Genomic DNA, 19,918 nt, shown 5'->3' on the forward strand with positions numbered 1-19,918 from the left:
ATACTGAGGGTGCCGGAGTATGGAGACTAGGGGATTTTCACAGTAACTTCATTGCAGTGTTAATGTAAGACTGCCTGTGACACTAATAAATAAACTTTAAACAATGCAGGCTGCCCTGAGACAGCTCAGACACTGGCTTCAGATCCTGAGTCTAAAGCTCGGATAATAATAACTGGGCCAGGCTCAAGGAGGATGATTTCTGCAAAACTACTGCAGGCTTTCAGCGCGTTGGGGCGGCACGGTGGGTTAGCACGGCTGCCTCACAGCGCCAGGGACCTGGGTTCAATCCCCGACTGGGATCACTGTCTGTGCGGAGTCTGCACGTTCTCCCCCTGTCTGCGCGAGTTTTCTCCGCGTGCTCCGGTTTCCTTCCGTCGTGCAAAGTTGTGCGGGTTAGGGTGCATTGACCGCGCTAAGTTGACCCTTAAAGTTGCAACGTGTGTCAAATAGGGGGATAAATGGGGTAAATGCATGGGAATACAGGGATAGGATCTGGGTGGCATGCTCTCTTGGTGGGTCACTGCAGACTTGATGGACCAAACAGCCTCCTTCTGCACTGTGAGGATTCTATGCTTTCAACAACAGAGAAATGGCAAAAATCTGGAAGGGTTTACGTTTTCCCAAGTGAATTTATGTTAATGAGTATACGTAACAAGCATCTCTTTGGTCACCTGACTAATATTTGCGGTGTCCACATTTCTATTTTCAGTAAACTCCCGTATGATGTCACGCCAGACCAGGCACTGAGTCACGAAGAGGTTAAACTGAGACTCGATACCTCCATCAAGAACATGAGGGCGATCACTGACAAATTCCTGTCAGCCATCGTCACCTCGGTGGATAAAATCCCGTAAGTGCTCGTGTCCCACACCCCCACACACCGCCTTGTACCCACTTCCCCACCCCACGCTCTCCCCCCTCGTCACTGACTCTCCCCCCTCGTCATTGACTCTCCCCCCCCCGGTCACTGACTCTCCCCCCCCCGGTCACTGACTCTCCCCCACACCCCCCCGTCACTGACTCTCCCCCACCGTCTCTGACTCACCCCACCCATTCCCCCTCCCACATCCCCATGTACACTCTCCCCCATCACAAAAGCACCAATTTGCTCTCGATGGAATGCCCCCTCTCAGCACTGACCACACCCCTGTCGTGGTCACACCGACTCGAGTGAAGCATTTCTCTGCTGATTTGAGCCGAAGTGTTTTTGTCACAGGGATTATTCGACACCTTGCTATCTCCCAAATTAACCCAATCCCCTTTTAATATTCCGACATCTATATTTCCTGCATGTGAATAGTAATGAGTCGTATTTCCAGCAGTTCAATGCTCACTCCCAACACACAACTCCACAGCAACAGAGAAAATTACAGCACAGGAACAGGCCCTTTGGCCCTCCAAGCCTGCACCGACCATGCTGCCCAACTGAACTAAAAAACCCCTATCCTTCCGGGGATCCTATCCCTCTATTCCCATCCTATTCATGTATTTGTCCAGACGCCCCTTAAAAGTCATTATTGTATCTGCTTCCACCACCTCCCCCGGCAGCGAGTTCCAGGCACCCAACGCCCTCTGTGTAGGAAACTTGCCTCGTACATCTCCTTTAAACCTTGCCCCTCGCACCTTAAATCTATGCCCCCCCTGTAATTGACTCTTCCACCCTAGGCAAAAGCTTCTGACTCTCCTCTCTGTCCAATCTGTGATCACTACCACCTTAAGTCAAAGGCACAGACTGATGGGAACACCACCACCTGGAGGTTCCCCTCCGAGCCACTCACCGTCCTGACTTGGAAATATATCACTGTTCCTTCACTGTCGCTGGGTCAAAATCCTGGAACTCCCTCCCTAACAGCACTGTGGACATACCTACGCCCCATGGGGAGGCGGTGGCGCAGTGGTACTCTTGCTGGAGTGGTAATCCAGAGTAATGTTCTGGGGACCCGGGTTCAATTCCCACCACGACAGATGGTGGAATTTTAATTCAATAAAAAAAATCTGGGATTAAGAATCTACTGATGACCATTGTCGATTGTCGGAAAAACCCCTCTGGGTCACTAATGTCCTTTAGGGAAGGAAATCTGCCGTCCTTACCCGGCCTGGCCTACATGTGACTCCAGAGCCACAGCAATGTGGTTGACTCTCAACTGCCCTCCAAGGGCAACTAGGGATGGGCAATAAATGCTACATCCGTGAAAGTTTTTAACAAAAACTGGAAATATTCTCCATGTTTTCCATGGTTCCGGTGGGTGGAGAATGACGATTTCTCACACACTGACTGAGCTCAGAGTGAGAATGCTGGACACCATTGCCCCCACACTTGGAGCTGTAGTCACAGTGTGTGATTCATCCAGCTCCACCCTCGCCCTTCACTCACCATGTTTCTCTGTCTCACCCTTGCAGCTATGGTATGAGGCTTATCGCTAAAGTGTTGAAGGATTCCCTACATGAGAAGTTTCCAGATGCCACGGATGATGAGCTCATTAAGGTAGGTGTCGGGTTGTGTGAGGCCTGAAGGATCCTCATTCACAAATGGCGCTGCTTCCTTGAACCCCTGTTTATACGGACAAAATGTCCTGCCTGCACATCAACGCCCACAAGCGTTTCAGACAGGATTTAACAGGGTTATTTTACACAGATAGCCACGTGTGTGACTGAAGTACATTCAGGAAAACTTCAGGTTGGAACCTACGTCTGTGCCACATCTTGAGCTGTGGGGTTGGTGACATGTGACTGGAGTAATCGCATTCAGCCCGGGCCCCGGAGTTCAGGATGGTCACATTGACCATGTCAGCGCAATTTCACCAGAATAATAGTTTAATTTGGGGACAAGCCAACCACACCAAGCTTTGAGTTTTGGGGATTGAGGGCTGATCTCACTGAGGTTGGGAATGATGCAAGGGTTTGGTGGGGTCGAGAGAGAGAAGTTATTTCTCCCAGTGGAGAGAGAGCCTAACCTTCAAGTGAGAGTCGGACTGTTCGGGGGTGATGTCAGGAAGGACTGTGGAAATCATGGAGTGGTGTCCGGGTGCTTGGGAGCTTCCAAGAGTGGGATTGATGGATTTTTCAGGGATATGGAGCTAAGATGTTTAAATGGAGGTTCGGAGTTACTCTCAGCTGTGATCTCAATGAATGGTGGAATAGGTTCGAGCAGCTGAATGGCCTCCTCCTGTTCCTAAGGGATGCTGCCATTGACCTTAACACTCCTCAGCCAGGGTCCCCGCTCCCAAGCAGCTACTGCAGGACCTCTAACTGAAAACTGTGGGAGGAGGGATGTCAGGGGAGGAATGCAACAAACTCTATGATGCTTACCACAGTTGACTCTCCCATCAGCCCATACCATTTTAGTTCACACATGATATACGTTATATTGTATTCAAGAGGCGGCTGGATATAGCACTTGGGGGCGAATGGGATCAAAGGTTATGGGGAGAAAGCAGGATTAGGCTATTGAGTTGGATGATCAGCTACGATCGTGATGAATGGCGGAGTAGGCTCGAAGGGCCGAATGGCCTCCTCCTGCTCCTATCTTCTATGTTGCTATGTGAGCAACAACAGAGCAGGTGATAACAAAAGCCCGGAATAAACTTGCACCTGTCAGGAGAGGACAGAGGAAAAGTCAAAATGACTGAAGTTTAGCGACTGTCGAGCGATTCTGGATGTGTTTTAGGGGAACGGGACAGGTGGTCAATGAGCCAGCACAGAGCCGACAGGCCAAATGGCCTCCTCCTGCCTTTAAGCGCTGACTGACCCTGAAATTCTGTGCACCCGTTGACAGGAATTCGTTCCTTGTTTGGGACAGATGGAATTGCCTTTCAGTGTCACCGAGTCTACTAGCTGAGGCTCCACAGTCCAATCCCACACCGGGAAGTAAATCGGATATTTTTCCAACCTTGGATAACTTTGCTGCTTCTCTCCTGTTTTTAAGGCTTTCGATTTCTCTTCTTTCTGCCTTCTTCGAACTGAGCTTCAGACGAGGAATGAAAGTTCTTCGTTTCCTACCTCCGCAGCCGTGGTCTTTAACGTTGCTTTCTCCTGAGGTGAATCTCTGTGTGGCTGCCATTTCTCCTGAAGCAACCTGTGCGTATACCCTTCTCCTTGCCCCTCCACTGTCTTTCCCCCACCTCCCCTCTTGCCCTCTGCACCTCCCCCCCCCCCAACCATCCTGTGTACCCTCTCACTGATAGCTCGCACCTACATCACTGTGTACAGATTATTCCAATTTTTATAGCGGGTGTTTTGAGGTGGGGTCAGCGGAGGTGTCGGGGCTGGGGGAGGGGAGGGGGGGGGGGGGGGGGGGTTCCTGTTCTTTGAAGCTTTTTTTCCTGTTGTGAATAGTGTTTTGATGATTTCAGATTATCGGGAACCTGCTGTACTATCGTTACATGAACCCTGCCATTGTGGCTCCCGACGCTTTCGATATCATTGACATCTCAGCTGGTGGTGGGGGCCTGACCACTGACCAGAGGAGGAACCTGGGCTCCATCGCCAAGGTCTTGCAGCACGCCGCCTCCAGTAAGATGTTCGACAAGGAGAACTGCCACCTTGGCTCCGTGAACGATTACCTCTCTCAGGCTCACATGAAGTTCAGGTAAATTCCTGCCTCTCCTTCCCACTCCAGTACGGCCCCAACACAAAGCCCACCCAACCCCCCCCCCAACCATCCCTCACCCAATCTTCCCCTTGTGATAATCAGTTTCCCACTCGGATAGTAACCAGGATTTTCCAATCCCGCCCACTGTGGGAATCGGCACGTGTGGGACCCGCCCATAAGTGTCTGTTGCAATTTCACAGACTTTCACATCAATAAGTAAACATTTGGTGGCACAGTGGTTAGCGCCGCTGCCTCACAGCGCCAGGCACCCGGATTCAATCCCAGCCTTGGGTCACTGCCTGTGTGGCGTTTGCACGTTCTCCCCGTGTCTGCGTGGGTTTTCCCCAGGTGCTGCGGTTTGCTCCCACAGTCCAAAGATGTCTAGGTTAGAAACATAGAAACTAGAAGCAAAGGAGGCCATTCAGCCCTTCGAGCCTGCTCTGCCATTCATTTTGATCATCGAATTCAATGTCCTGATTCCCCCCACTTTCCCCCATATCCCTTGATCCCTTTAGCCCCAAGAGCGATATCTAATTTCTTCTTGAAATCACACAACGTTTTGGCCTCAACTACTTTCTGTGGGAGTGAATTCCACACATTCATCACCCTCTGGGTGAAGAAATTTCTCCTCCCCTCAGTACTAATAGGTTTACCCCTTATCCTCAAACTATGACCCCTAGTTCTGAACTCCCCTCACCATCAAGAACATTCTTTCTGAATCTACCCTGTCTAACCCTGTTAGAATTTTGTAAGTTTCTATGAGATCCCACTCGCCCTTTTAAACTCCCGTGAATATAATCTGAACCGACTTAGTCTCTCCTCATATGACAGACCTGCCATCCCAGGAATCAGCCTGGTAAACCTTCGCTGTGCTCCCTCTATAGCAAGGACATCCTTCCTCAGATAAGGACACCAAAACTGCACACAATACTCCAGGCGTGGCTTCACCAACGCCCTGTACGATTGCAGCAAAACATCCCTATCCCCATACTCAAATCCTCTCGCTATGAAGGCCAACATACCACTGGCTTTCTTTACCTGCTGTACCCGCACGCTTACTTTCAGCATTAGATGGATTAACCAAGGTAAATCTGTGGGGTGTACAGGATAGGGCGGGGGAAAGGGCCTGGGTAAGGTACTCTGTCGGAGAGGGTCAGTGCTGAATGGCCTCCTTCTGCACTGTAGGGATTCTATGGTTCAAACACAACAGTGTGTACCACAGGCCCTCTTCAACAGCAACAGATTGGAGCCAACGTTTTGAGTCTGGATGACCCTTCGTCAGAGCCCAGACTTGCTACGCTGGCTCTATTCTCTCTCCACTGATGCTGTCAAACCTGCTGAAATTTTCCAGCATCTTTTGTTTCTGTTGTAAAAGTAAGGGTATAATGCTTCAGTTATACGGGGCATTGGTGAGACCACATCTCGAATATTGTGGGCAGTTTTGGACTCCTTGTTCAAGGAAGGATATAAATGCGTTAGAGGCGGTTCAGAGGAGGTTCACTGGAGAGATACCTGGATTGAGTGGGTTGTCTTATGGGGAAAGGTTGGACAGGCTGGGCTTGTTTCCACTGTAGTTTAGAAGAGTGAGGGGGTGACTTGACTGAAGTCTGCAAGATCCTGAGCAGTATTGACAAGGTGGATGTGGAAAGGATGTTTCCTCTTGTGGATGAGTCCAGAACTAGGGGGTACTGTTTTAAAATTAAGGGTCACCCTTTTAGGGCAGATCTGAGGAGAATGGTTTTCTCTTAAATGACTTTAGAATTCTCTACCTCGGGAGGAGGTGGTGGCAGGGTAATTGAATATTTTTAATATTAAAAGATAGATTCTTGTTGGGCCGGAGAATCAGGGGTTATCAGGATGGGGAATGTGGAACTGGAAACACAAACTTCTTGGGCGGCACGGTAGCACAATGGTTAGCACTGCTGCTTCACAGCTCCAGAGACCTGGGTTCGAATCCGGCTCGGGTCACTGTCTGTGTGGAGTTTGCACGTTCTCCCCGTGTCTGCGTGGGTTTCCTCCGGGTGCTCCAGTTTCCTCCCACAGTCCAAAGATGTGCGGGTTAGGTTGATTGGCCGTGCTAAATTGCCCCTTAGTGTCTTGGGATGCATAGGTTAGAGGGATTAGTAGGTAAATATGTGGGGATAGGGCCGAGGTGGGATTGTGGTTGGTGCAGACTCGATGGGCCGAATGGCCTCTTTCTGCACTGTAGGATTCTATGAACTGATCAGCCATGGTCTTATTGGTGGAGCAAACCCGAGGGGCCGAATGGCCTACTTCTGCTCCCATTTCATATGTTTCGCATTGGTGATTGTGAAACTATCACCGGTTGTTATAAAAACCCACCTGGTTCACTGATGTTCTTGCAAGGGGGAAATCTGCCATCCTCACCCGGTCTGAGCTACATGTAACTCCAGACCCACAGCCATGTGGGTGACTCTTAACTGCCCTCTGAAATGGCCACGCAAGCCACTCAGTTCAAGGGCGACAGGGGATGGGCAACAAATTCTGGCCCAACCAGCGACACCCACAACCTTTGAAACAGTAAATTTCAAAAAAAACAGGAAGGGCAGCACCTGGGAACACCACTCCCTGGAGGTTCCCCTCCAAGTCACTCACCATCCTGACTTGGAAATATATCACCATCGCCTGGGTCAAAAATCCTGGAATTCCCTCCCTAACAGCACTGTGGGTGTACCTACAACTCAGGGACTGCAGCGGTTCGAGAAGGCAGCTCACCGCCACCTTCTCAAGGGGCCACTAGGGATGGGTTATAAGTGCTGCGCCGAGCCAGCGACGCCCACATCCCATGAATGAATTTATTGAAAAATCTTCTTATATTTTACATAGCAAACAAACATGATAGAGATCCACGCAGTGCTGGCATGTACATTCCAACACGGCTGAGCTCAGGGCACCCCGTGGCCAGGGAACAAGCCCCTGGCACACACCCTGCCCAAGTCCCATCTAATTGCACTGGGAATGACGGTAATAATATAAAAACAAAAAGGCAGAGAAATGCCGCTGGAGAACCAACTGAGCGCCCAAGCAGCCCAGGCTATAAACTAGCGAGTGGAGGAAGGAGAGAGAGTGAGAGGGAAAAGATAAAAGTTCTCGGGTTGGTCCCCACATCTCGGCAGGGTAGAACATAGAACATTACAGCGCAGTACAGGCCCTTCAGCCCTCGATGTTGCGCCGACCAGTGAAACCAATCTAAAGCCCCTCTAATCTACACTATTCCAATATCATCCATATGTTTATCCAATAACCATTTGAATGCTCTTAATGTTGACGAGTCCACCACTGCTGCAGGCAGGGCATTCCACGCCCTTACTACTCTCTGAGTGAAGAACCTACCTCTGACATCTGTCCTATATCTCTCACCCCTCAATTTAAAGCTATGTCCCCTCGTGCTAGCCATCACCATCCGAGGAAAAAGGCTCTCACTGTCCACCCTATCTAATCCTCTGATCATCTTGTATGCCTCTATTAAGTCACCTCTTAACCTTCTTCTCTCTAACGAAAACAACTTCAAGCCCCTCAGCCTTTCCTCATACGATTTTCCCACCATACCAGGCAACATCCTGGTAAATCTCCTCTGCCCCCTTTCCAATACTTCCACATCCTTCCTATAATGCGGCAACCAGAACTGTACGCAATACTCCAAGTGCGGCCGCACCAGAGTTTTGTACAGTTGCAACATGACCTCCTGGCTCGACCAGGGCGTGTCCACCAAGCGGGGGAGGGGTGGGGGGTCTGTGGGAGCACTCAGGGTCCTGGGGCCATCAGGTATCTACTCAGCTCCAACTGCAGCGTCCCAACATGCGCTGTGAATGGTTGCCAGGTCTTATAGAATATAGCAGTGGACCGATGTAGTGTGCACCTCATCTTCTCTAACTTAATGGTATCTACCACCCCCTTCACCCACTGAGAGTGTGTCGGGGGTGCACCTGATTTCCACCCAAACAGGATTAGTCGTCCTGCCAGGAATCTAGAATCATAGAAACCCTACAGTGCAGAAAGAGGCCAGTCGGCCCATCGAGTCTGCACCGACCACAATCCCACCCAGGCCCTATCCCCATATCCCTACATATTTACCCACTAATCCCTCTAACCTATGCACCCCGGGACACTAAGGGGCAATTTAGAATGGCCAATCAACCTAGCTCGCACATCTTTGGACTGTGGGAGGAAACCGGAGCACCCGGAGGAAACCCACGCAGACACGGGGAGAATGTGCAAACTCCACACAGACAGTGACCCGAGCCGGGAATCGAACCCAGGTCCCTGGATCTGTGAAGCAGCAGAGCTAACCACTGTGCTACCGTGCCGCCCAGTTTAGTGAAAGCTACAAAAATCCGCTTGGAATTTCCGCACGGCAGATTTAAATGAATGAATAATTTTTAAAGATTCTATTTAATTTTCAATGTAGTAAAATATCCCACGACATTTCACAGGAATGTAAATTAGACAGCGAATCGCAAAGTAGATATTTGGACAGTTGACCCCAGGTTTGGTCCAAGTGACAGAGAGGTAAATGTGAAGGAGATTGTTAAAGGAGGCAAGAGACGTGGAGATGTTGATGGAAGGAATTCCAGGGCTCTGGATGCTGAAAGCAGGATTACCGATGGAGCAATGAGAAAATTGTGGATTTCTCTCACTTTCTCCCCCTCTCTCTTTTTTCTCTCTCTATTCTCTCCTTCCATCTCTCTCTCCCTCCATCTCTCTCTCCCTCCATCTCTCTCTCTCTCCCATCTCTCCCTCCCTTCATCTCTCTCTCCCTCCATCTCTCTCTCCCTCCTCTCTCTCCCTCCATCTCTCTCTCCCTCCATCTCTCTCTCCCTCCATCTCTCTCTCCCTCCATCTCTCTCTCCCTCCATCTCTCTCTCCCTCCATCTCTCTCTCCTCCTCTCTCTCTCCCTCCATCTCTCTCTCCCTCCATCTCTCTCTCCCTCCATCCTCTCTCTCCCTCCATCTCTCTCTCTCCCTCCATCTCTCTCTCCCTCCATCTCTCTCTCCCTCCATCTCTCTCTCCCTCCTCTCTCTCTCCCTCCATCTCTCTCTCCCTCCATCTCTCTCTCCCTCCATCTCTCTCTCCCTCCATCTCTCTCTCCCTCCATCTCTCTCTCCTCCATCTCTCTCTCCCTCCATCTCTCTCTCCCTCCATCTCTCTCTCCCTCCATCTCTCTTCCCTCCATCTCTCTCTCTCCCTCCATCTCTCTCTCCCTCCATCTCTCTCTCCCTCCATCTCTCTCTCCCTCCATCTCTCTCTCCCTCCATCTCTCTCTCCCTCCATCTCTCTCTCTCCCTCCATCTCTCTCTTTCCCTCCATCTCTCTCTCCCTCCATCTCTCTCTCCCTCCTCTCTCTCTCCCTCCATCTCTCTCTCCCTCCATCTCTCTCTCCCTCCATCTCTCTCTCCCTCCATCTCTCTCTCCCTCCATCTCTCTCTCCCTCCATCTCTCTCTCCCTCCTTCTCTCTCTCCCTCCTTCTCTCTCTCCCTCCTTCTCTCTCTCCCTCCATCCCTCTCTCCCTCCATCCCTCTCTCCCTCCATCCCCCTCTCCCTCTTCCCTTCACTCTCTGTCTTCCTCTACCTCTCCCCCTCCCTGTCCCCTCACTCCTTCACTGTCTCCCTCCATCCCAATCTCTTCCTCTCTTTCCATCACCCTCCCTCATTCTCTCCCTTCCCTCCTCTCTCTCCACCCTGCTCGCTGTCTTTCACCCTCTCCGCTGTCTCGCTCACTCTCTCCCTCTGCTTCTCTCTCTCCCTGCTCTCTGTCTCCCTCTCTCTCTCTGCTGTCATGCTGTCTCTCCCTCTCTTTCTCTCTCCCTCTCTTGCTCTCTCTCTCCCTCTCTTGCTCTCTCTCTCCCTCTCTCGCTCTCCCTCTCTTGCTCTCTCTCTTGCTCTCTCTCTTGCCCTCTCTCTCCCTCTCTCTCTCTCCCTCTCTTGCTCTCTCTCTCCCTCTCTTGCTCTCTCTCTCCCTCTCTCGCTCTCCCTCTCTTGCTCTCTCTCTTGCTCTCTCTCTCCCTCTCTTGCTCTCTCTCTTGCTCTCTCTCTTGCCCTCTCTCTCCCTCTCTCTCTCTCCCTCTCTTGCTCTCTCTCTCTCCCCCTCTCTTGCTCTCTCTCTCCCGCTCTTGCTCTCTCTCTCCCTCCCTCTCTCCCTCTCTCGCTCTCTCTCCCTCTCTGCTTCGCTCTGTCCCTGCTCTCTGTCTGTCTCGCCCTCTCTCTCTCCGCTGTCTCGTTCACTCTCTCTCCCTCTGCTTCTCTCTCTCCCTGCTCTCTGTCTCTCTCTCTCTGCTGTCACGATCTCTCTTTCTCTCCCTCTTTCTCCCTCTCGCTCTCTGCTTCTCTCTCTCTCCCTGCTCTCTGTCTCTCTCTCTCTGCTGTCACGATCTCTCTTTCTCTCCCTCTTTCTCCCTCTCGCTCTCTGCTTCTCTCTCTCTCCCTGCTCTCTGTCTCTCTCCTTCTATGCTGTCTCGCATACACTGTCTCTTATTATCACTCTATTTTTCCAGACGGTTTTTCCAGGCTGCCTGTGAGGTTCCGGAGCTTGAGGACCGGTTTAATGTCGATGAATACTCTGACCTGGTGACCCTGACAAAGCCGGTGATTTACATTTCCATCGGGTGAGATCATCAACACTCACACGGTGAGTTCACCCCACACTGCGGCACTCCCCCAGCGCTGACCCTCTGACAGTGCAGCCACTCCCCCAGCGCTGACCCTCTGACAGTGCAGCACTCGCTCAGTACTGATCCTTTGACAGTGCGGCACTCCCTCAGCACTGACCCTCTGACAGTGCAGCACTCCCTCAGCACTGACCCTCTGACAGTGCGGCACTCCCTCAGCACTGACCCTCTGACAGTGCGGCACTTCCCCAGCGCTGACCCTTTGACAGTGCGGCACTCCCTCAGCACTGACCCTCTGACAGTGCGGCACTCCCTCAGCACTGACCCTTTGACAGTGCGGCACTCCCTCAGCACTGACCCTCTGACAGTGCAGCACTCGCTCAGTACTGACCCTTTGACAGTGCGGCACTCCCTCAGCACTGACCCTCTGACAGTGCGGCACTCCCTCAGCACTGACCCTCTGACAGTGCGGCACTCCCCCAGCGCTGACCCTTTGACAGTGCGGCACTCCCTCAGCACTGACCCTCTGACAGTGCGGCACTCCCTCAGTACTGACCCTCTGACAGTGCGGCACTCCCTCAGCACTGACCCTCTGACAGTGCGGCACTCCCTCAGCACTGACCCTCTGACAGTGCAGCACTCCCTCAGCACTGACCCTCTGACAGTGCGGCACTCCCTCAGCACTGACCCTCTGACAGTGCGGCACTTCCCCAGCGCTGACCCTTTGACAGTGCGGCACTCCCTCAGCACTGACCCTCTGACAGTGCGGCACTCCTCAGCACTGACCCTTTGACAGTGCGGCACTCCCTCAGCCACTGACCCTCTGACAGTGCAGCACTCGCTCAGTACTGACCCTTTGACAGTGCGGCACTCCCTCAGCACTGACCCTCTGACAGTGCGGCACTCCCTCAGCACTGACCCTCTGACAGTGCGGCACTCCCCCAGCGCTGACCCTTTGACAGTGCGGCACTCCCTCAGCACTGACCCTCTGACAGTGCGGCACTCCCTCAGTACTGACCCTCTGACAGTGCGGCACTCCCTCAGCACTGACCCTCTGACAGTGCGACACTCCCTCAGTACTGACTCTCTGACAGTGCAGCACTCCCTCAGCGCTGACCCTCTGACAGTGCGACACTCCCTCAGCACTGACCCTCTGACAGTGCGGCGCTCCCTCAGCGCTGACCCTCTGACAGTGCGACACTCCCTCAGTACTGACCCTCTGACAGTGCAGCACTCCCTCAGTACTGACGCTCTGACAGTGCGGCACTCCCTCAGTACTGACCCTCTGACAGTGCGGCACTCCCTCAGTACTGACCCTCTGACAGTGCGGCACTCCCCCAGCGCTGACCCTCTGACAGTGCGGCACTCCCTCAGTACTGACCCTCTGACAGTGCGGCACTCCTCAGCACTGACCCTCTGACAGTGCGGCAACTCCCTCAGCGCTGACCCTCTGACAGTACAGCGCTCCCTCAGCAGTGACCCTCTGACAGTGGGCGCTCCCTCAGTACTGACCCTCTGACAGCGCGGCACTCCCTCAGTACTGACCCTCTGACAGTGCGGCACTCCCTCAGTACTGACCCTCTGACAGTGCGGCACTCCCTCAGTACTGACCCTCTGACAGTGCGGCGCTCCCTCAGTACTGACCCTCTGACAGTGCGGCACTCCTCAGTACCGACCCTCTGACAGTGCAGCACTCCCTCAGTACCGACCCTCTGACAGTGCAGCACTCCCTCAGTACTGACCCTCTGACAGTGCAGCACTCCCTCAGTACTGACCCTCTGACAGTGCAGCACTCCCTCAGTACCGACCCTCTGACAGTGCAGCACTCCCTCAGCACTGACCCTCTGACAGTGCAGCACTCCCTCAGCACTGACCCTCTGACAGTGCGGCACTCCCTCAGCGCCGACCCTCTGTGTGGTGTCTGTGTATTTTTGGGCGGGTTTAGTCACTATCTCTGTTGGTTTTGTGTTCAAATGCAGCTTTTCCTGGATCACCAAGACGCCATAGCCCCCAGAACACAACGACCCCATTCACGAGCTGCTGGAGGACCTGGGTGAAGTGCCCACCATCGAGTCTCTGATAGGCAAGTACCTCCGCACTGCGCCCCCTCACTCAGCTCACTCCCCCCTCACCCAGCCCCAGCTTCATTAGCAAGGAGCCTGGAGCCGACCCTGGGGCCCAGAACCCCCCACCGCCTCACCACAACGTCCCGAGTCGTCTCCACCACCATTCAAGCCGGTTGCCTCCACTGACAATCCGCCAGGACTGCAGGATTGGTGTTGTCCGTGCAGGGAGAGTGAGCTGGAATTTCACCGCTGTCTCTCCGGGCTCCGGCCCCGTCTCTCACTCTCGCTGTGAGATAAACGCAGAGAGGACCCAAGGACACCTCAATCCCCGTTCCCAAGACAACCACTGCAGCTCCCTGAGCTCAGCTTCCAGTTCCATATCCCGTTCACCGCTAAACCTCCCCCCCCGACATCCACCTCCCTCACATTGCGTCTGCCTGACCCTAACCTCAAACCATCTGCTGTGACACCCTCATTCTGCCTTTCATATTCTCACATCAGCCTATTCCACTGTCCTGCCAACCCCCCCCACCGGGTCCATACTCCTGCCAGCTCCCCCCCCCCCTTCCCCCCACTGGGTCCATACTCCTGCCAACCTCCCCCATCCCCCCACCGGGTCCATACTCCTGCCAGCTCTCCCCCCCCCCCCCTTCCCCTTCCTCCCACTGGCTCCATACTCCTGCCAACCCCCACTCCCCCCACCAGGTCCATACTCCTGCCAGCTCCCCCCCCCCCCACCTTCCTCTCCTCCCACCGGGTCCATACTCCTGCCAACCTCCCCCATCCCCCCCCCTTCCCCTTCTCCCACTGGCTCCATACTCCTGCCAACCCCCACTCCCCCCACCAGGTCCATACTCCTGCCAACTCCCCCACCAGGTCCATACCCCTGCCAACCCCCACTCCCCCCACCAGGTCCATACTCCTGCCAACCCCCACTCCCCCCACCAGGTCCATACTCCTGCCAACCCCCACTCCCCCACCAGGTCCATACTCCTGCCAACCCCCACTCCCCCCACCAGGTCCATACTCCTGCCAGCTCCCCCCCCCCCTTCCTCTCCTCCCACCGGGTCCATACTCCTGCCAACCCCCACTCCCCCACCAGGTCCATACTCCTGCCAACTCCCCCACCAGGTCCATACTCCTGCCAACCCCCACTACCCCCACCAGGTCCATACTCCTGCCAACCCCCACTCCCCCCACCAGGTCCATACTCCTGCCAACCCCCACTCCCCCCACCAGGTCCATACTCCTGCCAACCCCTCTCTCCACCCCCCCCCCCCCCCTCTCTCTCTCTCTCTCCCTCCTCTCGGACACTCCTGAATCCTCCCTCTCTGGCTGCACACTTTTGGTGACCCAATGCTAACGTCTGGCCCCCTGTCGCTTGGTGTTTGATATTCACCGTGGGGTGTGTTACTTGGTAAATATTGTGTTCTCTGTGCCGCAGGTGAGGGAGGGGTGCACGACCCCAATAAGGAGCAGCTAGCCAAGACAGAGGTGTCCCTCACCCTCACCAACAAATTCGATGTCCCGGGGGGAGAGAATGAGGAGATGAATGCCCGCACCCTGCTTCTAAAGTGAGTCGCTTGCTCGGGGGTGCGTGTGCGCGTGCGTACGGGGTTGGGGGGGTGGCGGGGGGGAGTTTGGAGTTTAAAACTTCTATTTGGAACAAAACCCGGTAATTTCTTTAGTGGTATAGTAAGGACAGCACGGTGGCACGGTGATTAGCACTGGTGTCTCACAGCACCAGGGGCCCGGGTTCAATTCCCGGCTTGGGTCACTGTCTGTGCGGAGTCTGCACGTTCTCCCCGTGTCTGCGTGGGTTTCCTCCGGGTGCTCCGGTTTCCTCCCACAGTCCAAAGATGTGCGGGTTAGGTGGATTGGCCGTGCTAAATTGTCCCTCAGTCTCAGGGGGACTAGCTAGGGTAAATGTATGGGGATAGGGCCTGGGGTGGGATTGTGGTTAGTGCAGACTCGATGGGCCAAATGGCCTCCTTCTGCACTGTAGGATTCTATGATTTTCATAACTCCCCACCGCCCCCCCCCCCCCTTCTCAAAGTGTGATCAAAGTCGTATTGGGGGAAACATGTCAGCCAGATTGTACACAGCAAGATCCCACAAACAGCGCAGTGATAATGATCAGATAATCTGATTTTTAGTGATGTTGGTTGAGGGATGAGTGTTGGCCAGGACACTGGGGAGAACTCCCGTCCTCCTTTTTTAAAAGTTTATTTATTAGTGTCACAAGTAAGGCTTACATTAACACTGCAATGAAGTTACTGTGAAAATCCCCTAGTCGCCACACTCCTGTTCGGATAACACTGAGGGAGAATTTAGCACGGCCAATGCAACCTAACCAGCACGTCTTTCGGGCTGTGGGAGAAAACCGGAGCACCCGGAGGAAACCCACGCAGACACGGGGAGAAGGTGCAGACTCCACACAGACAGTGACCCAAGCCGGGAATCGAACCCGGGTCCCTGGCGCTGTGAGGCAGCAGTGCTAACCACTGTGCCACCGTGCCACCCGGGGTCCCAGGCGCTGTGAGGCAGCAGTGCTAACCACTGTGCCACCACGCTGTCCCCTACTTCTTCGAAACTGTATCACGGGGTTCTCCTCCATCCCTCTGAGCATCAGTTGAACACTTCACTCCAAACACAGCACCTCTGACAGTGCAGCACTCCTTCAATGCTGAACCTCCAAGATCTCTGCGTTGCTCTCATTCTGAAGCTTTGTGTGAATATGTTCTGTCTGGGGGTGCAGCGAGCCCGAATGATCAGTGACCCCATCCTCTGTCTCCATCTCCAGCACAAAGCGACTGATTGTCGATGTGATTCGGTTCCAACCAGGTGAGACTTTGACCGAGATCCTGGAGACCCCAGCATCTGCTGAGCAGGTGAGCAATAAATCTTCCAGAACTTTCCAAGGCCACATTTCATTGCTAGTAATTCATCACAGGGTGGACCAAATGGCCTCTTTCCGTTCCCATGCTATCAGCTTGAAGGAATGAATGGCCTCCTATTCCCATGCAAGGGGCTGAATGGCCTCCTTTTGGTTTCTGCTCGAGGGGCTGAATGGCCACCTCCTGTTCCAATGCAACAGGCTGGAGGGGCTGAATGGCCTCCTGTTCCTGTGTAACAGGCTGGAGGGGCTGAATGGCCTCCTGTTCCTGTGTAACAGGCTGGAGGGGCTGAATGGCCTCCTGTTCCTGTGTCACAGGCTGGAGGGGCTGAATGGCCTCCTGTTCCTGTGTAACAGGCTGGAGGGGCTGAATGGCCTCCTGTTCCTGTGTAACAGGCTGGAGGGGCTGAATGGCCTCCTGTTCCTGTGTAACAGGCTGGAGGGGCTGAATGGCCTCCTGTTCCTGTGTAACAGGCTGGAGGGGCTGAATGGCCTCCTGTTCCTGTGTAACAGGCTGGAGGGGCTGAATGGCCTCCTCCTGTTCCTGTGTAACAGGCTGGAGGGGCTGAATGGCCTCCTGTTGCTGTGTTAATTGGGGATTTCTGGGTGTGAGCCGTGTGGCCTGTTTTAAGGAAGGGTTTGAAGGTTTCCGGTGTGGATTCTCGGGTTTTTAAGGTATCCACAGCTGACGCCGTCTCTTTTTCCAGGACACCGATCACCAGCGAGCCATGCAGAGGAGGGCGATCCGAGACGCCAAAACTCCCGAGAAGATGAAACGGAACCAGGTTCAGTCGGAGGAAAACCAGATGTCGCTGAAGGAGAAAAAGGAGAAAATTGAGCAGAATCTGAAAAAACTGGCAAGCTTGGGAAAGGTCAACCCTCAGAATAAATACCAAGACCTGATCAACGACATCGCCAAGGTAACGCCCCGGCTCCAGCACCCGCCCCAGGCCCAGCTCCTGGCCCAGCCCCAGGCCCAGCTCCTGGCCCAGCCCCAGGCCCAGCCCCAGCCCCAGGCCCAGCCCCGGCCCCGGCCCCGGCCCCAGGCCCAGCCCCAGGCCCAGCCCCAGCCCCAGGCCCCAGCCCCAGGCCCAGCCCCAGGCCCAGCCCCAGGCCCCGGCCCCAGGCCCAGCCCCGGCCCCGGCCCCAGCCCCAGGCCCAGCCCCAGGCCCAGCCCCAGGCCCAGCCCCAGCCCCAGGCCCAGCCCCGGCCCCAGCCCCAGGCCCAGCCCCAGCCCCAGGCCCAGCCCCGGCCCCGGCCCCAGGCCCAGCCCCGGCCCCGGCCCCGGCCCCGGCCCCGGCCCCAGGCCCAGCCCCGGCCCCAGGCCCCGGCCCCAGCCCCAGGCCCAGCCTCGGCCCCGGCCCCAGGCCGAGGCCCAGCCCCGGCCCCAGGCCCCGGCCCCAGCCCCAGGCCCAGCCTCGGCCCCGGCCCCAGGCCCAGCCCCAGCCCCGGCCCCGGCCCCAGGCCCAGCCCCGGCCCCAGGCCCAGGCCCAGCTGCACATTCACCTTGGGATGTGGGGGCCCGGAGACACTCACCGAGCTTGCACGGCTTGACAAGATATTCAACTCAGGGTGGCCTCACAGAGAGCTCAACCTTAACCCAGTAACCGCCACACACACACACTCATGTATACACAGGCACACACACACCCATACACACACACCCATACACACACACGTACATGTACACGCACACACGCTCACTCACGCACACACAGACACACGTGTGCACAGATACACACACGTGCACTTGCACACCCATGTATATGCACGCACACGCAGACACACGCATACACACACGCATTCACACACACAATTGCATTGATATAGCACCTCAAGCAATCTCTGGCTGCCGCAGAAAACACTTTCACAGTGAATGAAGTATCTGTTGAAGCGAGGTCACTGTTCTGATGTAGGAAACAGGGCAGCCATTTTATGCACAGCAAGACCCCACTAATTGCAGTGTGATAATGATGCTCCCTCTGGTGTTAGGTGGGGGATAAATATTTGTTCGGGACCAGCGAGGAATTTCCTGACCAGCTTCATTGCTGCACCAGGGAACCTTTCACATCCACCTGGGAGTGGCAGACAGGCCCTGGGTTTAACCTCTCACACTAAAGATGTCAGCACAGTGGTTAGCGCTGCTGCCTCACAGGGACCCGGGTTCGATTCCTGGCTTGGGTCACTGTCTGTGCGGAGTCTGCACCTTCTCCCCGTGTCTGTGTGGGTTTCCTCCGGGTGCTCCAGTTTCCTCCCACACTCCAAAGATCATAGAATCCCGACAGAAGAGGTCATTCGGCCCATCGAGTCTGCACTGACTCTCTGACAGAGTAACTTACCCAGGCACAACCCCCCACCCTATCCCTGTAACACCACGCATTTACCAAGTTAATCCACCTAACCTGCATATCTTTGGACACTAAGGGGCAATTTAGGACGGCCAATCCACCGAACCTGCATGTCTTTCGGACTGTGGGAGGAAACCGGAGCACCCGGAGGAAACCCACGCAGACACGGGGAGAATGTGCAGACTCCACACAGACAGTGACCCAAGCCGGGAATCGAACCTGGGTCCCAGGCACTGTGAGGCCGCAGAGCTAACCCACTGTGTCGCCCCTGATGTGTAGGTTAGGTGGATTGGCCATGATAAATGCACAGGGTTATGGGGATGGAGCGGAGGGTGGGGTGCTCTTTCGGAAAGTTGTTGCAGATGTGATGGGCCGAATGGCCTCTTTTGGCACTGTAGGGGTTCGATGGGTCTATGGCACCTCGATACAGCATTCCCTCACAACTGCACTGAGTGTCAGTCTGGACTTTGTCTCTGGAGTTTGACTTGAACCCATTACTTTCTGATTCAGAGTGACAGTGTTACCCACTGACTCACAACCAGTGTCTACGTTGCAATTCTTACATTTGGAGAACAATTAGGGGATAATTATAGATGAGCAAGACCCATTTTATTTCATCTAACCAAGAAGCATCTCCAGCAGCATCTCATTTGTTTCACTAATTGTAGATTCATCTCAGAACAGGAGCCTCACCCTGCTCTGTCTGTGTGTGTCTGTTGTGTGTGTCTCTGTGTGGGTATGTCTGTGAGTGTGTCGGTGAGTGTGTCTGTGAGTGTGTGTCTGTGAGTGTGCGCGTGTCTGTACCTGTTGTGCGTGTGTCTGTGCGTGTGTCTGTGAGTGTGCGTGTGTGTGTCTGTGCACGTGTCTGTACCTGTTGTGTGTGTGTGAGTGTGTACGTGTCTGTACCTGTTGTGCGTGTGTCTGTGAGTGTGTCTGTGTATGTGTGGGTGTGCGCGCGCCATTTCATTGTGACAGTGTCATCACTCAGCAGTTCTCAGTTTCACCACTAGATGGTGGTGGAATGCTGTGTAATGAATCAGTCTCCTTCCTGATGTTGGTGATCTCCCTGTTGCACAGAATCAGGATGTGGAGATGCCGGCGTTGGACTGGGGTAAACACAGTAAGAAGTTTAACAACACCAGGTTAAAGTCCAACAGGTTTATTTGGTAGCAAATATCATAAGCTTTCGGAGCAGCCCGAAAGCTTATGATATTTGCTACCAAATAAACCTGTTGGACTTTAACCTGGTGTTGTGAGACTTCTTACTGTGCACAGAATCAGGCCATTCGGCCCATTTGGTCCGTGCTGGCATTTATGCTTCACACGATCCTCCTCCCACCCCACTCGTCATCTCATCATATCCTTCTATATCCTCCGAGGGGAATTTCA

General features: G+C 54.3%; 1 protein-coding gene across 1 annotated transcript in view; it reads left to right on the forward strand.

Annotated features, from left to right (window-relative positions):
• The window catches only part of LOC144480480 (ras GTPase-activating-like protein IQGAP1), a 52,916-nt gene that overhangs the window by 19,846 nt on the left and 13,152 nt on the right, over positions 1–19,918 (forward strand). The window contains 10 exon segments of the mRNA XM_078199962.1: positions 710–850; positions 2,401–2,485; positions 4,353–4,588; positions 11,106–11,214; positions 11,216–11,239; positions 13,199–13,228; positions 13,230–13,302; positions 14,730–14,859; positions 16,089–16,176; positions 16,889–17,101. Of these exon segments, the coding sequence (XP_078056088.1) occupies positions 710–850; positions 2,401–2,485; positions 4,353–4,588; positions 11,106–11,214; positions 11,216–11,239; positions 13,199–13,228; positions 13,230–13,302; positions 14,730–14,859; positions 16,089–16,176; positions 16,889–17,101 (1,129 nt within the window).

The sequence above is a fragment of the Mustelus asterias genome, chromosome 29 (genome assembly GCF_964213995.1).
Source record: "Mustelus asterias chromosome 29, sMusAst1.hap1.1, whole genome shotgun sequence".
Taxonomy (NCBI): Eukaryota; Metazoa; Chordata; class Chondrichthyes; order Carcharhiniformes; family Triakidae; genus Mustelus; species Mustelus asterias.